The sequence below is a fragment of the Neovison vison genome, chromosome 5, assembly GCF_020171115.1.
Source record: "Neovison vison isolate M4711 chromosome 5, ASM_NN_V1, whole genome shotgun sequence".
Taxonomy (NCBI): Eukaryota; Metazoa; Chordata; class Mammalia; order Carnivora; family Mustelidae; genus Neogale; species Neogale vison.
Window position 1 is genome coordinate 3,519,109 of NC_058095.1, and position 17,778 is coordinate 3,536,886.

The following is a 17,778-nucleotide window of genomic DNA, read 5'->3' on the forward strand; positions in this document are numbered from 1 at the left end:
GTGCCACAAAGGAAGGAGCCAGAGGGGTGCCCGGGTGGCTCAGTGGGTTAAGCCTCTGCCTTCGGTTCAGGTCATGGTCTCAGGGTCCTGGGATTGAGCCCCACATCGGGCTCTCTGCTCAGCGGGGAGCCTGCTTCCCCCTCTCTCTGCCTGCCTCTCTGCCTACTTGTGATCTCTCTCTCTGTGTCAAATAAATAAATAAATAATCTTTTTTCGCTCTCCAAGCTAACTAACCACCAGGGCTCATCCCCAGGGCCCGGGGTTCAGAATCAGAAGGCCCCAGGTGGCCATGGTGGCTCCGTGGTTTGTTTCTTCGGTGTTCCTGGCTCTGCCTGAGGAAGTCGTTGGCCCTCTCTAGTCTCTCACGCACGAGGTGAGATAAACACTACCCGGATCCCCGCGAGGATGACACGCGACAGCACACCCAGGCTCAGGAGAGTGGCTAGCGCCCGGGAAGTGCTCAAGAAGCCGGCGCTCCCTTCTGAGCACCCTGTGGGCTCCCAGTAGCCACAGCAGATGTGGTGTCGTGGAAGACACGGAGGCAGTATGACGACTAGAGACATATGACCACATTCTTGAAGGCCTGAGGAGACGGACGTTCCTTCTCTGTGTTCCGCTAACTTCCACCCCGGACAGTATCCAGGGGAGGCCCCAGAGGCACGGCAGCCTACCCACCCGCTCAGGATGACATTGTTGTCAAAGAGGTACACTTTAATGTGCTGCAGGCCGATCGTCTCGTTGAAGCGCTCAGGGATCAGGAGCCGGAGAAGCCCACGCAGGTTAGGCGTGTGGAAGAGAGAGACGCGAACCTGTTCTGGAAACCTCTGCAGCAGCGGGAGCAGCATGGTGCGGGAGTTCTTTCTACCTGAACACAGGGGTGAGCGGAATTTGAAAAACAGGCAATTCACTCCAGAAAAGACAGCGAGCCTGGAGGGGAGGAGCCGCCTCCCGTAGGCCCACATCTCCCTGCGCTACCCATCCGAATCGGCCAGAACCCCAGGCACCGTTGCGAGCCGGAGGGCCTCAGACCAAATTCTGCTCTGGACATGCATGTCTCAGAACAAGACTGGGGTGTTCGGGGCCACAGGCAGTTGCCGTTTTAACACCAGCACCATTCGCCCTCCTCCTGGAAACCACACCCCCCGTCCTCCTAGGGGTACCACCCGATTCTACTCTTGGTGTTCCTACTCTGGGTAATAATGGCTCTACCCACCCTGAACCCTTGCCCCAACTCCACAGGAAGACATCCCGGCTGGACTGGGCCCGTTGGCACACGCAGAGCCCCAGTGCACGGCCCATGGCAGGCCACTCAGGCAGCAGAACGTCTTTCAATGGATAAAATGTCATGGCCGATGGGCCTGGGGCTCCCAGAGGTCACCACATGGAGCCTGAGAATGAAGCCAGCCCAAAAGAAGGAGGGCCAGCAGATGGGTCTTAGTGACCAGCCAAACCCCCAGATCATGACCCACCCAAAGCAGGTCAGTCACAGGAGTCAAAAACAGCCCTTTTTGTCAAAGTTGCTTTTCTTTGGGCTTCCAGTCACTTGCTACAGAAGGAATGCTGACGGACAGCCAGGCAGTCTAGGCAGTCTTCGAACATCCTGGCTTTTGTAGGGGGCGGAGGGAGAGGACAGACACGGACGGACGGGGATGGGACAGGACAAGGGAGTAACTCCGAACAAGGGTCTGAAAGAAGAAATGTCAGAGCAGGCGGGAGTGCACCAGACCTACCTCTTGAGCCGCGCGTGAAGTCCAAGAGGATGGACACCTTGAGGTCTGAAGGAAACTTGGCTTGGAGTGACTTTTCCAGAGTGTGTTCCAGACAATCTACCTGCCAAGAAGAGAACCCCGAAAGAACAGAAGTGTAAGATCCAAAAAGATGATTATGTATTAAAAGAACAGATAGAGGGACGCCTGGGTGGCCCAGTCAGTGAAGCATCTGACTGCTGGCTGTCAGCTCAGGTCTCGATCTCAGGATTGTGAAGTTCACGTTCAAGCCCCACATTGGGCTCCACAGCAGGTGTGGAGCTTACTTAAAAAAAAAAAAAAAAAAAAAAGGATCAACTTGCCAGGTAACACCCCCCACACACACACGCATCCTCTTGGAACACACATCTATCTGTACCATGAGACTTCTGAGACCAGTAACAGTAACCAGAAGGTGCCACCCAGCTCCCTCGTCCAGCCAGGCCTCTCAGGGAGAGCGCGTCTGTCGGTCAGACACGTTGCCCAAGTAGTCCCGACCTTGCCACTCTGGGAAAGGCTAAGACATGAGCTCTCACACATTTCAACAGACATCCCCACAGACACACACAGCAAACAGTGCCTACACATGGATAGCACTCGGTAAATATTTGCTGAACCAGTGAATCCAAGACAAAACCTGCCCCCTGGCCATTCTCCATGGCTCAACACGATATTCTTCTCCCAGAAGAACAAACAGGCTTCCCAAGCTTGCAGTAAAAGTGTGTCCTGAAGACAGAAGGAGAACTCCCTGCAGGGGGGCGGAGGGGGGACAGGAAAGGACAGAAGTGCTTCTGCTGACCCACCATCCCATTCCTGCCCCCCATCCCTGGTATTTCCCAGCTCCTCCCTGTGGGTTTCCAGACAAGGAGGAGCCCAGAGAAAACACTGTGGCACCAGGCCCGTTTCAGAGCCCGAGTGGAAAGCCATCTGAAGATGAGGACAACAGAACGGTCTCACTCCCACTCGCGTGAAGTCAGCCCACAGACGGCGCCTGCACACCAACCGCAGGACTTCCGCCGCAGGAAGCACGCCCTGAGCTAACCTGTGGCTGCTGCTCCTTCCCATCCTGCCCATCTCCCCGCAGGCGACAAGTGTGGTATAACGCCAAGTCCAGGTGGACCAAGGCAGGCCACAGACCTGGCACCTGACCCCAGCCCGACCTGCGCTTTGGTCCATTTGTCTAGTACAGGGTCAGAAAAGCTGCTCTGCGAAGGGCCAGGCAGTAAACACCCTGGGCACTGGGAACCAGACGGTCTCTGTCACAACTACGGAGCTCCGCGCCGCGGCCAGAGAGCGGCTACAGACGGCGCGGCTGTGAGCCGGCACAGCTGTGTCCCAGTAAAGCTTCACCTACAGACACAGAAATCTGACTGCACAGGCTTCTCTTGTGTCACAATTAATCTCTCCTTCCAACTTTTTCCCAGTCATCTGAAAATGCAAAGACCATTGTCACCCACAGGCCATACAGAAACGGGAAGCGGCCCGTCATACACCGAGTCCAAGAGCAGCACACGGAGCATTCTCGGAACCGTGGTGCAGGGCGCAGAGGACCTGTGGCCGAGGACGAGCCCCCGCCCCACACCCCTCACCGGCCCTCCTGACTGGGCCGACCCCCAGCAGGACAGGGCGGCTCAACCCCGATCCCAGGGCACCATGCAGCCAGGGGGAACGGGGCGATGCACTGCTGCCGTGGGGACCACCCCACCTCAAACCTTACCAGTTCCTGTTCCAGAGGACCTGTCCCCAGGTAGAGGGACGCCATCACCACGCGTCTCTTGGCCACGCTGATCTGACTCTGAACGAGAAACAAGTCACAGTCAGTTCCACAGCTCACGGAGGACACCAAACAAGTAACGCTCCAGGCCCGGCTCTGCATCTGAAGCAAGCCCCACGCTAACAGTAACGGCCCACGATCCTCATTTAAAATACTCCCCCTGAGGCCCCCGGGGGATTCATTCCATTCAGCGTCTGCCTTCGGCTCAGGTCATGATCTCATGGGTCCTGGATCGAGCCCTGCATCGGGCTCCCTGCTCAGGGGGGAGCCCACTTCTCCCCCTCCCTCTGCTGCTCCCCCTGCTTGTGCTCTCTCTGTGTCAAGTAAATCAAATTTTTTCAAATCTTAAAAAAAAAAAAATACTCCCCCTGAGAGACACGACCTAACTCTACGAACCATGACACACCATGGAAAGAACGAAGGCGGCGAGTGACAGCGACCTGACACAACGTCCAGCGTTCTGCGGGGACGAAGCCGTAGCTGCCCTGGGCGCAAACCACGGCCCATTCACGACCCCCCCTGGGGGGTGCAGCACACGTGGGGCACGTGCAGGGCACAAGAGCACGTCCCTAAGGGGCAGAGGAGGGGAGAGTGGGAGCCAAGGCACGTGCTGCTCTGCACCCGTCTGCACCTGCACGGCTGGCCTTCACGAGGAGCGGGCACGCATTTCCTCTGAAGCGCAGACGGGTCCCCAGCACAAGGACAGAACAGAGCAGCACTCGAAGATGACTATGTCACCTCAGTCCAAACAGGCCGAGTGCTCTCTCTAGACCTGCTCCAATGTGGGGAACCACGACGCCCTCCGGAGCTCGAAGCACCCTGCCCCGGTGGCGGGGCGGGGGTGGGGGTTTCGCAGAACCATGGGTGGTGCGCCAAAGGTCAGGCTCCGGAAGGAGGCGGGAGGGCCAGGCCTTGCAGGAGGAGGGAGGCAGGAAGAAGGCACACGCCGGCTTTCCGACCCAGGAGGGATGCGGCACGCACAGCCTGCACAGCCCGCACGGCCGGCACGGGAGGGGCACCGGCCACAGAACCACACGAACACACCGGTACGAGGCCTGCAGGCCAGGAAAGCACAAGATAATGTCCCACGTTCGCCGTCTCCTCTGCTCGGTTGTTTGGGAGGCGGATGCCGGCAGGGAACACGGTTACACGGACCGAACAGTGACTCCAGCGGAGGCACCTCGGCTCAGGTGCTGGGACGAGCGCTCGCAGGCCAGGCAGCCCGCAGGCTGCACTCGCCTCTCAGGGAGCAAGGCCGCTCTGTGGGCCCAGGAAAGACACATCCCACGCAATCCTGCACCAGATCTGCCCAGGACCCGTCCAAAGGGCAAGATCAGGGCTTCCTCCCAGCAGGGCCAAGCCCTGGGGCCCTTCCTGTCCCCCACGGCCCCACCCAGGCAGGTGCTCAGCCAGGGGATGGCCACACCGAGACTCAGGCAGTCCTTCGACCCCAAGTTGACTAGAACATGAAGAACAGCCTCTGCAAAACCTGTTTCTTCCAGCCGAACAGAACCAAGCAGGAGCAAAGAGCAAAGCACCTTAACATCCCTCTCCACAAAGACGCCAGGACGGATGAGCAGCGCAGGGAAGCGGCGTGAACACGTACACACACACACGTACACACACACAGAATGCTCTCTGGAAGGAGCCAGTCAGAAATTAAGCTGAGTGTGGATCTACGGAACAAGAGGCCAAAAGGAAAAAGTACAAGTATCCAAATCAAGCACAGTTTAGTCTGTAGGAAAATTAATTTCTACATGTATTTCCTATTATCTACCACCGTTCCGCCTGTCTGACCTCATCATACCTTAATTCTAACATCACTGCTAATTTGAACCCAGAGGATTCATGTTAATAAAAATTAATCAGGGGGGCACCTCGGTGGCTCAGTGGGTTAAGCCTCTACTTTCAGCTCAGGACATGATCTCAGGGTCCTGGGATCGAGCCCCAATTGGGCTCTCTGCTCAGCAGGGGACCTACTTCCTCCTCTCTCTCTGCCTGCCTCTCTGCCTACTTGTGATCTCTCTCTGTCAAATAAATAAATAAAATCTTAAAAAAAAAATTAATCAGGGGCACCTGGGTGGCTCAGTGGGTTAAAGCCTCTGCCTTCGGCTCAGGTCATGGTCTCAGGGTCCTGGTATCGAGCCCCGCACTGGGCTCTCCGCTCAGCAGGGAGCCTGCTTCCTCCTCTCTCTCTGACTACTTGTGATCTCTGTCAAATAAATAAATAAAATCTTTAAAAATAAATAAATAAATAAATGATTTTTAAAAAATAAAAATTACTCAGTTTCAAATGACTTATTCCAATCTGCAGCGTCACCCTGGAGTAACAAGATGGGCCACGAACAGCTGAGCACTGCAAGCTCAAGTCCCCAAAAGCAAAAGCATCTCTGCCCAGACAGAGAGGCCCAGACTTCAGACACAGTCCCAGGAAAGAACAGGGATCATAAGGCCTAAAATCAGGTGTCCACATTCTCCAGTGACCGGGAAGTCCAGCCACTTCCTATACATCAAGTCTCACCCAAGAGTCACAGCTGAGTTTTCCCCCCGGCACACCCTGCCTACCAAGAAGACACCACTGTGTCCTGGGGATGTATCCAGGGGAAGGGTCTATCGTGCTATGACATCGTTAGCCAGGCTCTCTGCTCAGCAGGGAGCCTGCTTCCTCCTCTCTCTCTCTCTCTCTCTCTGCCTGCCTCAATGCCTACTTGTGATCTCTCTCTGTCAAATAACAAAATAAGATCTTTAAAAAAAAAAGAATCAAGATCACTGCCCACCCACCTTGAGCTACTCTACCTGAGACGTTAGCCACGCACGGGAGCCTCTGATAATGGCACAACTCAAGCATTTGTGAGCCTGAAAACCTAACAGGGAGAAGAACCCACAGCAAAAAGCCGAGCAGGCGTCAGAAACTTCCAGAACGGAAGGCACTTCTGCTCAGGACTCACTCGTCCTCACGCCTGCAAGCCTCTATCTCAAGCGTCCGTCCCTCTCTCCCGTGAACACAACTTACCTTCATGAGCTCGAAAAACTCGGCCGGGGATGAAAGCACCCTGACGTGGGAACTGGAGACCCCAAACTCTGGGACCAGGTTTCGGATCCACTGGAACCTGTGCACACCCTCGGGACACAGGCAGCAAGGTGGGGAGGTGACCTGGGGGACAGCTGGAGACAGCAAAGGAGCCAAGAGCAGCCATGGCGACCTGGTTAAAGAGACACGGAAAGGGTCACACTTCTCAAACGCTTCCTCGGGAGTCTCTCTCAGCTACGGGGACCCCGCACGTAAGGCAGACGGGAATGTTTCCTTAACCAATTCCAGATTCTCTAGACCATTTTAAGTGAGCCCAAGTCAAACTCTGCAAAGGTGCTTTTTCCTTCAGCCCCGACTAGCTGAGCAACCTGAGAAGTGCCAATGCCCACAGAGAAAGCCCAACTGGCAGTTGGTTCCACACAGCTCCCAGTCTAGAGTGGCCGCGAGAAACCACCCAGAAACCACCGCAGGGCTGACACCGGGGGGGCCCTACCAACCTGGCCTGCAGAAGGCTGCTGGTGACGGCCTGGAGCCTGAGCAAGTCTGGGTGAGGGAGCCCCCTGCAACGCAGGGCTACGGAGAGGAACGAGGCTTTTATTTAGGGAAGGACCCAGAAAACTAAATTTTCTCTTGAATCCTCGACTGTGGAGTGAGGGGCAGAGCAGGAGGAGCCTGGGGGGCTGTCTTGGCAGCGGATGACGTCTTCCTCGGGGCTCAAAGCACAAGCTGCGCCCCCGCCACCCGCCAGCCGGCCCCCCTCCACTGCGGCAGAGAGCAGCAATTGAGGGCCTGCCCACGGAAGCACACGTCTGCCGCCTGCCACCTGCTGCCTGCCGCCTGTCCCCCCAGGGGGGGCCCGGGGAGGGGCCACACACCCAGAGCCCCACGCAAGCCGGGCCCTATTCTCAAGTCCAGCAAACAGCAGCAGGAAAATCCTCTGCGGTGCGTGTCCTTCTACTGCCGCTCCAAGGGGGGCTTTGGGGAAAGGGCGCCGGAACACCCCAAGGCCTGAAGGGTCACAGATTCCAGGAAGATGACTTCATTCACTTGCTTCATGATAAAGCACTGAATCTTCCCAGGGCGCGCAAACGGCCCTACACAGACGCCAGATGGCCCACAGCTGTGCTTCCCAGAAAGCCCACTGGTCTGTCCCGCCGACTCGCTGCCAAGAAAACTTTAGTCAACAGGGGGAAGGTAGCAGCTCTGTAGATCCCGGGAAGTCGGGGGCTGGCCTGGGACTCTCGGTGCAGAGTGGGGAGAGCGGCTAAGCTTTCTCTCTGTCTCAGAGAGAGAGTGACGGCACTGGGGGTACCAGCTTGCTAAGGTCCTCCGGCTTCCAGCTGACGAGCAGCAGCGGGCCTGCGAAAGGCTTAGACGTGAAATCTAGGGATTACTGCCTCAGTTTCCCCAACCGCAGGCCTTACTCCCGCCGCGCTCAAAGCTAACTTCCAGGAGGAGAGGGAAAGATCCTTCAGTCCAGTAGAAAACCACGAGACAGTGGGAAAGTCTGCACACACTCTAGCCATCTGAAGCCCCAGAGGGGGCCTCAAGTCTAATTTTCATTACTTAAACATGGTCTGTTTGAGGTGGGAAACCCCCCAGCAGCGCACACCAACGGATCTCCCAGCCTCACGGCACTTGCCCTCCCTCAGCCCACACCGACCAAGAACGAGGGCGACCAGTAGCACCTCCACCCCGCCCCGCCGTCCATCCACACAGCCTTCCCTGGGCCAGGAGACTCCCATCGCCTCCCCGAAAGGAAGCTGCGGAGACACATTCCGGCACACGGCGACCCAGAGAGGGCAAATGGGGCTCGCGCTGCGACCCCAGGCACTGTGAGCACTGCTCCGGCCTATGTGGGGGCACAAGGGGCGAGCAGCCCCGCCGCCGCCCCCACGAACCTGGCGGCCTCACAGGCTTACTGCACATCTGAAACCATCTGAGAAGGACACCGGGGGAAAAGGCCACCGTGAACTGAAGGTGGAACTGGGCAGCACGCGTGTCTGGAGTGACGGCAAAGGGGAGCAGGTGGTGCTGAGCGCCCGGGGAGGCCGGAGGACACCCTCCCCGAGGAAGGTCAGGCAGGGCGCTCGGAGGGGCTGCTCCAGGCAAGGAGGGGGCTGGGCCAACGTGAGCCGCGGGTGCTGGCAAGCGCCACCACCCGCGGGAAAGCCCGGGAGGGTGTCCGCAGCCAGTCCAGAGGACGCAGGTGCCCGGGGCCCACCGTCGGCCCGGTCCTGGCCCGGAGAGACAGCGGGCAGGCTCGGGCAGGCCGGGCTCAGGGCCCCGGGCTGCCGCGGGCAGGCCTCGTCCCTGCCAGGCAGCTCTCCCCGGGAAGGCTCCACCAGGGCCATCGTCCAAGACGTGTTGAGGGCTTTTTCATGCTGGCTTCCTGTTTAATCTGCGTGCTGGCAGGTTTATTTTTGCTAGAGAGGAGAAGGGGCTGAAAGCCAATTAGGTGCAGGGAGTCGGGGAGGGGAAGACCCAACCCTCAAGCGGCAGTTCCAGACACCCGAAGAGGACGGCGCTCTGAGAAGGTCCCCCCGGTGACTGTACGGGGCCCCTGTGGCGGCTCGGGCATGGGGGAGACCACACCTGACGCGGGACACCCGAATCTAACCGGAGTGCCTCCGCCGGGGCAGAAGCAGCCAAGCCCAGGTCCACGCGGGGGCTCATTTTTTCTTTCGCCTCAGCCATAAACCCACGGGGGGGGGTGCGTACCCGCTTTCCACAGCCCGGCTCCTGGGAATCTTCCCAGAAAAGGTTGCTCCCGGGGCTAGGAGCACCCCCACCGCGCAGTCACCCCAGTCTCCAGGGGCGACCACCTGCACAGGCAAGTCCCCTCACCCCAGGGAGGCTTACTAAGAAACCACAGGTCCCAGGTCAGGAGCCCAAGCCCCGAGAGATCTGAAGAGCTGCGGTTCCTTCACCAAAAGAGCAGAGCCGTGTCACACGCGCCATTCAGAGAACTAACCCGGCACACACACAATTTCCACATCTAGACCTGGACTCCCCTGAATCATCGTTCCAAGACCATCCAGCTCCAGTTTCTAGTTACAAAGAAGAGGCGGGGGGCGGGACCAGATAGAAGAGGAAGGGGGGGCGCCAGCTTCTGCTGACTCAGGAATACCACGAAGTCTGGAAAACAGGGCTGGGGCCAGCACCTAGGGACACTCCGGCAGGTGGGCGGCACAGGCAGCACCAGCAGACAACGCAAACGGGTCCCTAGCTGACAGTTCCAACGGTGAAAGGAGCCAGCGGGCTCTGGGAAGGGCACACTCCAGCCACCCACGGGACACCTGACTTTGGGTACGGATTCAGCCTCAGGATTTAAGGCTTCCCGTGGAATCTGCAAAGTGCCTGCCCTGGGCAGCAGGCTGGGTCTAAGTGCTGAAGACCCTTGACCTGCGCCCTCCCCACCCAGAGAGACCTGTGTGGGTAGGGTGAGGGGAAGGCTTCAGGGCAACTCTAAAAGGGCACAGGGAGCATGAAGCGAGGGAGGGGCAGAGAGGAGGGAAGCTTCTTCCCACCATCTCTAAGAGAGATCCACATCTGAACTGCCAGACTAAGGTGCTCTTATCCCTGAGCCCCCAGACTGGGGGGGCAGAGCAGGGTGGCCAGCCACTACATGAAGACCGCAGAAGCCTACCTGGCCTAGAGGGCAGTCCTGGGTGCGACAGGGCAGCCCATCCCTCCTGCTGGGCAAGGGATGGCAGTGGGACTTGAGTTCAGAATAATTAGTCACTCAGAAACTGAGCAGAAGAGCCCCGAGACACAACCAAACGCAGCTACTGACACGGGGCCTCAGGGGAGAGAGAGGCGTTTCTCCTTCTTGTGGGGAGATAGTTTTCCATTTCACCAAACACCTTTTTTTTTTTTTTTTAAAGATTTTATTTATTTGACAGAGACAGAGAAATCACAAGTAGGCAGAGAGGCAGGCAGTGGAGGGGGAAGCAGGCTCCCTGCAGAGCAGAGAACCCGATGCGGGACTCGATCCCAGGACCCTGGAATCATGATCTGAGCCGAAGGCAGAGGCTTTAACCCACTGAGCCACCCAGGCGCCCCCCATTTCACCAAACACCTTAAAGTTGCGTGTGCTCCATGGAAAAAGACTGGCACACCTTGTATTTTTCCTGTCTGGATGTGCAACAATGTGCCTGGAGGTGCAACCAAGTTCCGTGGCCAGTGGCGAGATGCCAGTAGAGCACGGCGGGGCGCCCGGGGGGCTCCATCCGTGAAGCATCTGACCCTTGACTTCAGCTCAGGTCATGATCTCAGGCTGGTGAGCTCAAGCCCCCTGTCAGGCTCTGTGCTGCGTGTGAAGCCTGCTTCAGATTCTCTCTCTCTCTCTCTCTGTCTGCCCACTTCCTACCTCCCTCTCCCCTCTCTCAATAAAAAACAAAAAAAAAAAGGAAGAAGAACTAGGCAAATATTGAGAATTACACCCAGGTCTACACTTGACCTTTACATGTCCCCTCCAAGGCCTCTCTGGCTCAGATCTGATCCCCAGGGGCTGCAGACTGTCGCCCACCACCCAGTGGGGGAAAAAAAGTAAAAGTAAATCAAGTAAGCTGACCAACCTCTCAGGGTCTTTCCTAGAGGCGGCACCGGGGGCTCTGAACAAGAACGGGATGCGGGAGAACGGAGCACAAATCCCCGACAGTCCAGAAGCTCTACCCTCTGTCCTGTACCATACTCAGGACATTAGCTAAGTGGCCCCCACTACGGGCTCCGATATGCTCTGAGTCCACGAGCTCTTCTGGAACTCTAAGATAAGATTCGTGGTACAAGCTCTGTGGCTTGGGTCTCATCCAAATCTGTACAAAATGATGAAAAAAGAAGTTCTTAAAAGAAACTAAGTTCTGTGGACTGCAGTATTTTCAGAAACTACTTTTTAAGAAAAACCCACCCTCCCCCCTCACTCATGCACACTTAAACGTCAGAAAGTGAGCTGAGGAGAAAATCGCAACAGTCACACACTTCCTGAGAAGCACACAAACTACGCGAAGGAGCCGTGCACTTCCTGCGCCCCCGGCGGCAGGCGGCCCTTCCCGACTAACGCAACCCCCAAGTCCAAGAAAGGGAAGTGAGTGTGAATTCCCGTAGGTTACAGAAGACCAGCGGCCACTGCTCTCCCACAAGCCCAGCATGGGAGGCCAGGCTGCCGGCATCTGACTACATGCTGACCAGATGACTGTCCTCTCGACTTGCCCAAAAGGAAGTCGATCACATCCAGGGGCCAGCAAAGGAACATAACCCACAGTACACCTCGGGGTGGCCCAAGCCGCGGGCAAAGCAAAGTGCCTGACGAGAACCAATCACATATTCTACTAACCCAAAGGCTTTGACCAGCCGGACTTCCCAGCAGCCTTGAGAAGAACTCGTTTACATGAATCAGATGACATGTTTACAAGTGGATTATCTACCAGAACACTTGAATCCCAGGCTAGCTGCTCTCCCTCTAGGAGCACACAACCGACAGACCAAGCCTAATTCATCACCAGCTGCAAATTGTTAATATGAACTCAACAAAGCTACAATTTGGGGCGCCTGGGTGCCTCAGTCGGCTAAGCATATGCCTTCGGCTCAAGTCATGACCAGGACCCTGGGATCCAGTCCCACTTCAGGCTCCTTGCTCGACAGGGAGTCTGCTTCTCCCTCTCCCTCTGCCTGCCACTCTCCCTGCGTGTGTGCACGCACACTCTCCCGCTGTCAAATAAATAAATAAAATCTTTAAAAAGGAAAAAAAAAGCTACAATTTAAAACTCCATTGTAAATCTTTTTCCAGTTCCCTGTGAGATGAGAATCTGAATTATCTGGGGAAATTTATGCTTTGATTTTAAATATCCCCCTCCAACCCACTCTACTACTACAAATAAGCCAGGAGACAGTTCTACTAAACTCTAACGAAGTGTCATGAAGTTCAAAGAAATGGCTTCTGGAAATCTGGTGGTCCCCCAGAGTGGAAACTACTAGCAAGCTGAACCAGGGTACAATGACCTGCCACTATGAGGTCAGATGCAACAGTGTTTCTAGACCACTAATTGGAAGTAACTTTAAGTAGCATTCTCTGTCACAGTGGCTATCTCTGTAACTAACAAAGAAACCACCCTCCTCAAGCCCTCTTGTTAGCCAGGAAGTTTTAACAGGCACTCCAACAGGTGAGTCAGACTGGCAGGCTAAAATCTGACAAAGTCTAAGCTCATGACTACACAGACTATTATCAATGAATCAACAATCAGAGTTACAAGAAACCACACCATTCGGGGAACGAGGAGTTGTGAGATATTTTGGAGGAGAAACGAAAGTCAGCAGCCAATATAGGATGAGTGGCCATACAGACCAGAGAAACCCCAAACACCAAGGCCACAGAGTTGGGAAAATCTGCAAACTGAATAAGGCCAAGAGAAAAAAAAAAATAGATCAGAAAGCTACAGCATTGTAACACTGGTCAAAGCACTTATCTTCAGTCCTAGCAAAGCATTCTAAGGATTATAAAACACAAATTTATTTATTTTTATAAAAGATTTTATTTGTTTTTGAGAGAAAGAGAGACAGAGACAGAGACAGAGCGTGCACAAGCGGGGGAGAGGGGTAAAGGGAGAAGCAGACTCCCCGCTGAGCAGGGAGCCCGATGTGGGACTCGATCCCAGGACCCTGGGATCATGACCTGAGCTGAAGACAGACATTTAACTGACTGAGCCACCCAGGCGCCCCCACAAATTTCTTTAGAAAACATAAAACCTGGGGTGCCTGGGTGGCTCAGTGGGTTAAGCCTCTGCCTTCGGCTCAGGTCATGATCTCAGGGTCCTGGGATGGAGCCCCACATTGGACTCTCTGCTCAGCGAGAAGCCTGCTTCTCCCTCTCCTTCTGCCTGCCTCTCTGCCTGCTTGTGATCTCTGTCTGTCAAATAAATAAATAAAATCTTAAAAAAAATTAAAAAAAAAAAACATAAAACTTGGTGGGGGGGTGAGGGCACTGGATGATGGGAATTAAGGAGGGCACGAGATGTGATGGGCACTGGGTGTTACACGTGACTATCAATGAACACTACATCAAAAACTAATGATGTACTGTATGTCGGCTAATAAAATTTAAATTAAAAATAACTAAAAAACCCACAAAAATTATGTTTCTTTAAGTGAGTTTCTGGTTTAATTGTTAGACAACACTCTCTCAGCTTCATCAAAAGGAAATATGGTGCCACACCTACAACATCCATTTACAAAAAGGACTTTGGGGGGTCAGTCTGGACTACACCCACTGCCACACTGCTCCTCTCCCCGCCAGCACCAGAAAAAGACACTCAAGAGAAACGTCTTTTTCAAAAGAATTCGTGGAGACTGCCTCCAACATCTCTTAGCAGTCAATTTCAACGTTCAACAATGAACAATGAATTGTTTTTCCAAACCGTTTAAACGCATACGGGGAAATGACAAACTTGCCTGAACACCTCATCTTTGAGGAGAGAACATTTCTTGAAACCTTAAACCAAATTTCCCGGTGGTTTGATGCCAAGACATAGAAGTCACCTGATCTCACCACCCACTGCTATGGCCAGGTCTTGGCTAAGCACCAACCACAGAAAACGCAGAGGCCACCTCGCCCCCGGCCCCGCCCCCACCGGGGTTCGGCGATGGGAAACTTAAAGCCATTCTGATCAGCAAGCCTCCGAAGGGCTCCATACGGATGCTATCACGGAAAAGTCACCCTGAACCAAAGCTGAAGTTTGGCTGAAAATCATACACTGTTACTCGGTGTAACGCAAGCTCCTTCCCATAAGCAGAAGCAGCACGCACGACTGGACCACAGACCTGCGCGCGGGAGCCCGGACATCCCACCGCACCCAAGCAGCACAGATAAAATCTGAGATAATGCAAACTCTTCTAAAGGACGCACCTCTAATTTTTCCCCCCTTTAAAGGGTCAAGTGTAGAGGCGCCTGGGTGGCTCAGTGGGTTAAAGCCTCTGCCTTTGGCTCAGGTCGTGATCCCGGGGTCCTGGGATCGAGCCCCGCATGGGACTCTCTGCTTAGCGGGAGGCCTGCCTCCTCCCCACCCTCTCTGCCTGCCTCTCTACCTACTTGTGATCTCTGTCTGCCAAATAAATAAAATCTTTTAAAAAATAAATAAATAAAGGGTCAAGTGTAAGGCTTGAGTCTCTCTGATAAGAGAACCATTTGCACACAAGAGATCTTTTTTTCCCTGTAACGTTAGCAATGCCAACAGGCCTCTTAGGTCAGCACGCTCTCGGCCAATGTTGACTCTGAAAGACCACTGCCTGAATAAGCGGCTTCAGAGCCTCCTCCCCCACTTACATAACTCACTTCAGTACTTTTCCAGAGCACGGGCCCTTTGGGAAGTGTGAAGGGGGTTCCGAGTGGCTCCTCCGCCCCGGCCCGAGAGCCCCTGACTCGGATTGCTTCACAGCCCTCTCCCGCACGATGCGCGAAGCGCCGCACGCACAGACCCCGGCCGGGCCAAGCCGCAGCCGCCACCGCGCAGGGCACAGACCCCCTCAGATCGCGAGCGGCGTCTCCCGCGACCAGACTCTCCAACGCCCGCCGCCGGGGGCCCCGGGGAGCTCGCGCTCGGTTCCCGCCCCCCTCCCCGGCCCCTGCGTGAGCGCACTCCTGGCGCGGAAGGGAGGCAGGGCTGCCCGCCGCGGCAGACCCGGCCGCCTCTCACCTCCTGCGCCGGCGGTCCCGGTTCCTGCCCAGGCGGTCGGACAGGCGCCCCAGGAGCGCGGCCAGCCCGGGGCGGCCAGGCAGCAGGCCCAGCAGCCGCCTCCAGAGCACCGGCCCCGTCGCCGCCGCCGTCGCCGCCGCCATGGAGACTCGGCGCTTCCGCTTCCGGCGCGCAAGAACTTTATTGACAGCGGCGCTCGCGGACACGGGGAGGGGGCGGGGCGGACGCAGGTGAGCGGGCGGCGCGCAGGGCGCAGGCGCAGCGGGCTGAGCCGCTTCTCTCCCTCCCGCCCCGCCCCACCCCGCGCTCCTGAGCTTGCTGGCCTAGCGTCCGCCAGGTCACGCCCAGCACCCAGGCTCGGGGACAGGTGCGCTGGGCCGGCCCCCGAGCGTACGGTTCTGCGCCCCGAGGGCCGCGCGTCCGTGGAGCCGAGAGCATCTCCTGTAGCTGACCTTCAAAAGGGACACCTTGCAGGATCCTGAAGGGGGAGAGGCGGTGGGGGGGGGGGGGAGATGGGGTCCGAAACATGGGGTTCCTGGGACGACCCACTGGGACTGAGGCTTGGGAACAGGGAGAGCGGTGAGAGATCGTCGCATCCTACTTCTCTAGGCCCAGAGAGTGTTGTGAGGGCTCAAGTGTTTGGATACACGGGATGCAGAATCTTCCGCATCCCCTGTCCACCCAGGTATCCCAAGGAAGTCGGTTACGTGCTCCCTGCAAGGATGTTCCTGGCCCTATTCGTGGTATCAGCAGTACGCAAGCCGGGGCGCCCGGGGGGGACTCAGTCGAGGAAGCGTCTGCCTTCCTCTCGGGTCAGGATCCCAGGGTCCCGGATCCGGTCCCACATGGGGCTCCCTGCTCAGGGGGGAGCCTGCTTCTCCAGAACTCTGCCCGCAGCTCCCCATCTCTGCGCACTCTCTCTCTCTCTCTGACAAATAAATAAAATTCTTTAAAATAAAATTACATCTCAGAGGAATGTTTAATGACATGAAGTGTAAAATCCAAATTTCCAAGGAGTATAATATAGAGCTTATCTCATCGGGGATATTAAAAATTGGAGGGAGTACTGTGTACAGACAGACTGAAAGTAAGTACACCAAAATGCTAACATGGGCTGTTTGGTGCTATTCAAGAGTTTCCAAGCTGTTTACAAGTAACGGGCATTTCCGATTGTTTTGATTTTTCCCTTATGTTTAGAGAACGTTATGAGCACAAGGTGGTATTTGATTCAACTCTTCCGAGTTAGAAGTGGTGAATCATCAAATTTCCTAATTTCCAGTAACTAGAATGAGACCAACCATTGCGTGATTCCATTTTTGCCCAGCTCCCGGGACACGGGGTGGTTGCAGAGTCAACTTGCTGAATGCCAGAACCAAGGAGCTAGCAGTTTCTTTTTGTATGTGGTGCTTGCCAGGGGAGGTATTAAGTGAGACCAACAACCACAGAACTGTCCCATTGAGAATTTCTGATCTACAATAAATTGTACTAGGGCGCCTGGGTGGCTCAGTCGGTTAAGCGTCTGCCTTCTGCTCGGGTCATAATCCTGGAGTCCCTGGATGGAGCCCCCAGTCTTCTGTTGGTCTGTCGGTCAGGCTTCCTGCTCAGCAAAGGGTCTGCTTCTCCCTCCCTCTCTGCTCCTCCCCCTGCTCATGTCTCTCTTACTCACTCACTCTCTAATAAATAAATAAAATATTTTTAAAAATAAAATAAACTGTACTAACACACAGTGATAATACAGCATTGTAAGTCAAACTAGTATTTACATTATATATAAACAGCCTGCGATGACCCAGTCGCTTCTGAAGCCACACAGCTAGAGCTTTTGGCCCTTATGGCTAGTTTGAAATTGTCAGAGCTACAACCGGAATGAGGCAACCACAACTTTGCCCCAGGACGTGCACATTGGGAAGTTGCAAAAATTTTAGATGATGGTTTTCAGAAATTGAGCAATCTTTTTTCTTTCTTTCTTTCTTTTTTTTATTTTTTACACAATGACAGTATAAACACTTTCCACCAGGAGATCTCATCTGGACAGGCTTGTGGGAACAAGCAGAGGAGATAAGACACTCAGGTGACACAGGTGGCCCAGGGAGGAGGCGTGGGAGGGCCTCAAACTGCTTGGGGGGCCAGCGGTCTAGGGCAGACACCACCACTGCTGCTGGGTTCTCTCTCACACCTTGATGACCCTGGACCAGAAGGCACTTGCCCTCTGAGACCCCATGGTGGCTTGAAAGCCCAGTCGCTGAGGCTCCCCTCACCCTCCTACCCTCACCCACTGCCTTCTGGTTAATCTCACTGGCCCCTTCCCGAACAGGAGCTGCCCCAGTTAGAATGGCAGAGTTGATGGGACTAATGACAGATATCTGGTCTTCCCAAACGGAAAAGGAAACGCATTCATTGGAAGGAGAGTTGACGTCAGGGAGTGGTGGGCTGGTGCCCCTGATAGCAAGGCTAATGTCCCGGGCAGGAAACACCAGGAAATCCTGAGCCAAGGGCCCGGGCCTCACTGTCTGTGATTCACACCCGACCGAAAATCATGTC

General features: G+C 55.5%; 1 protein-coding gene across 1 annotated transcript in view; it reads right to left on the reverse strand.

Annotated features, from left to right (window-relative positions):
- PGS1 (phosphatidylglycerophosphate synthase 1) overlaps positions 1-15,380 on the reverse strand; it is a 35,515-nt gene extending 20,135 nt beyond the window's left edge. Inside the window, exons 1-5 of the mRNA XM_044247323.1 lie at positions 15,238-15,380; positions 6,533-6,722; positions 3,463-3,540; positions 1,731-1,830; positions 676-865 (exon numbers count right to left, since the gene is read on the reverse strand). Coding sequence (XP_044103258.1) covers positions 676-865; positions 1,731-1,830; positions 3,463-3,540; positions 6,533-6,722; positions 15,238-15,380 — 701 coding nt within the window. The remainder of the gene's footprint in view (positions 1-675; positions 866-1,730; positions 1,831-3,462; positions 3,541-6,532; positions 6,723-15,237) is intronic.
- Positions 15,381-17,778: the final 2,398 nt, after the last annotated feature.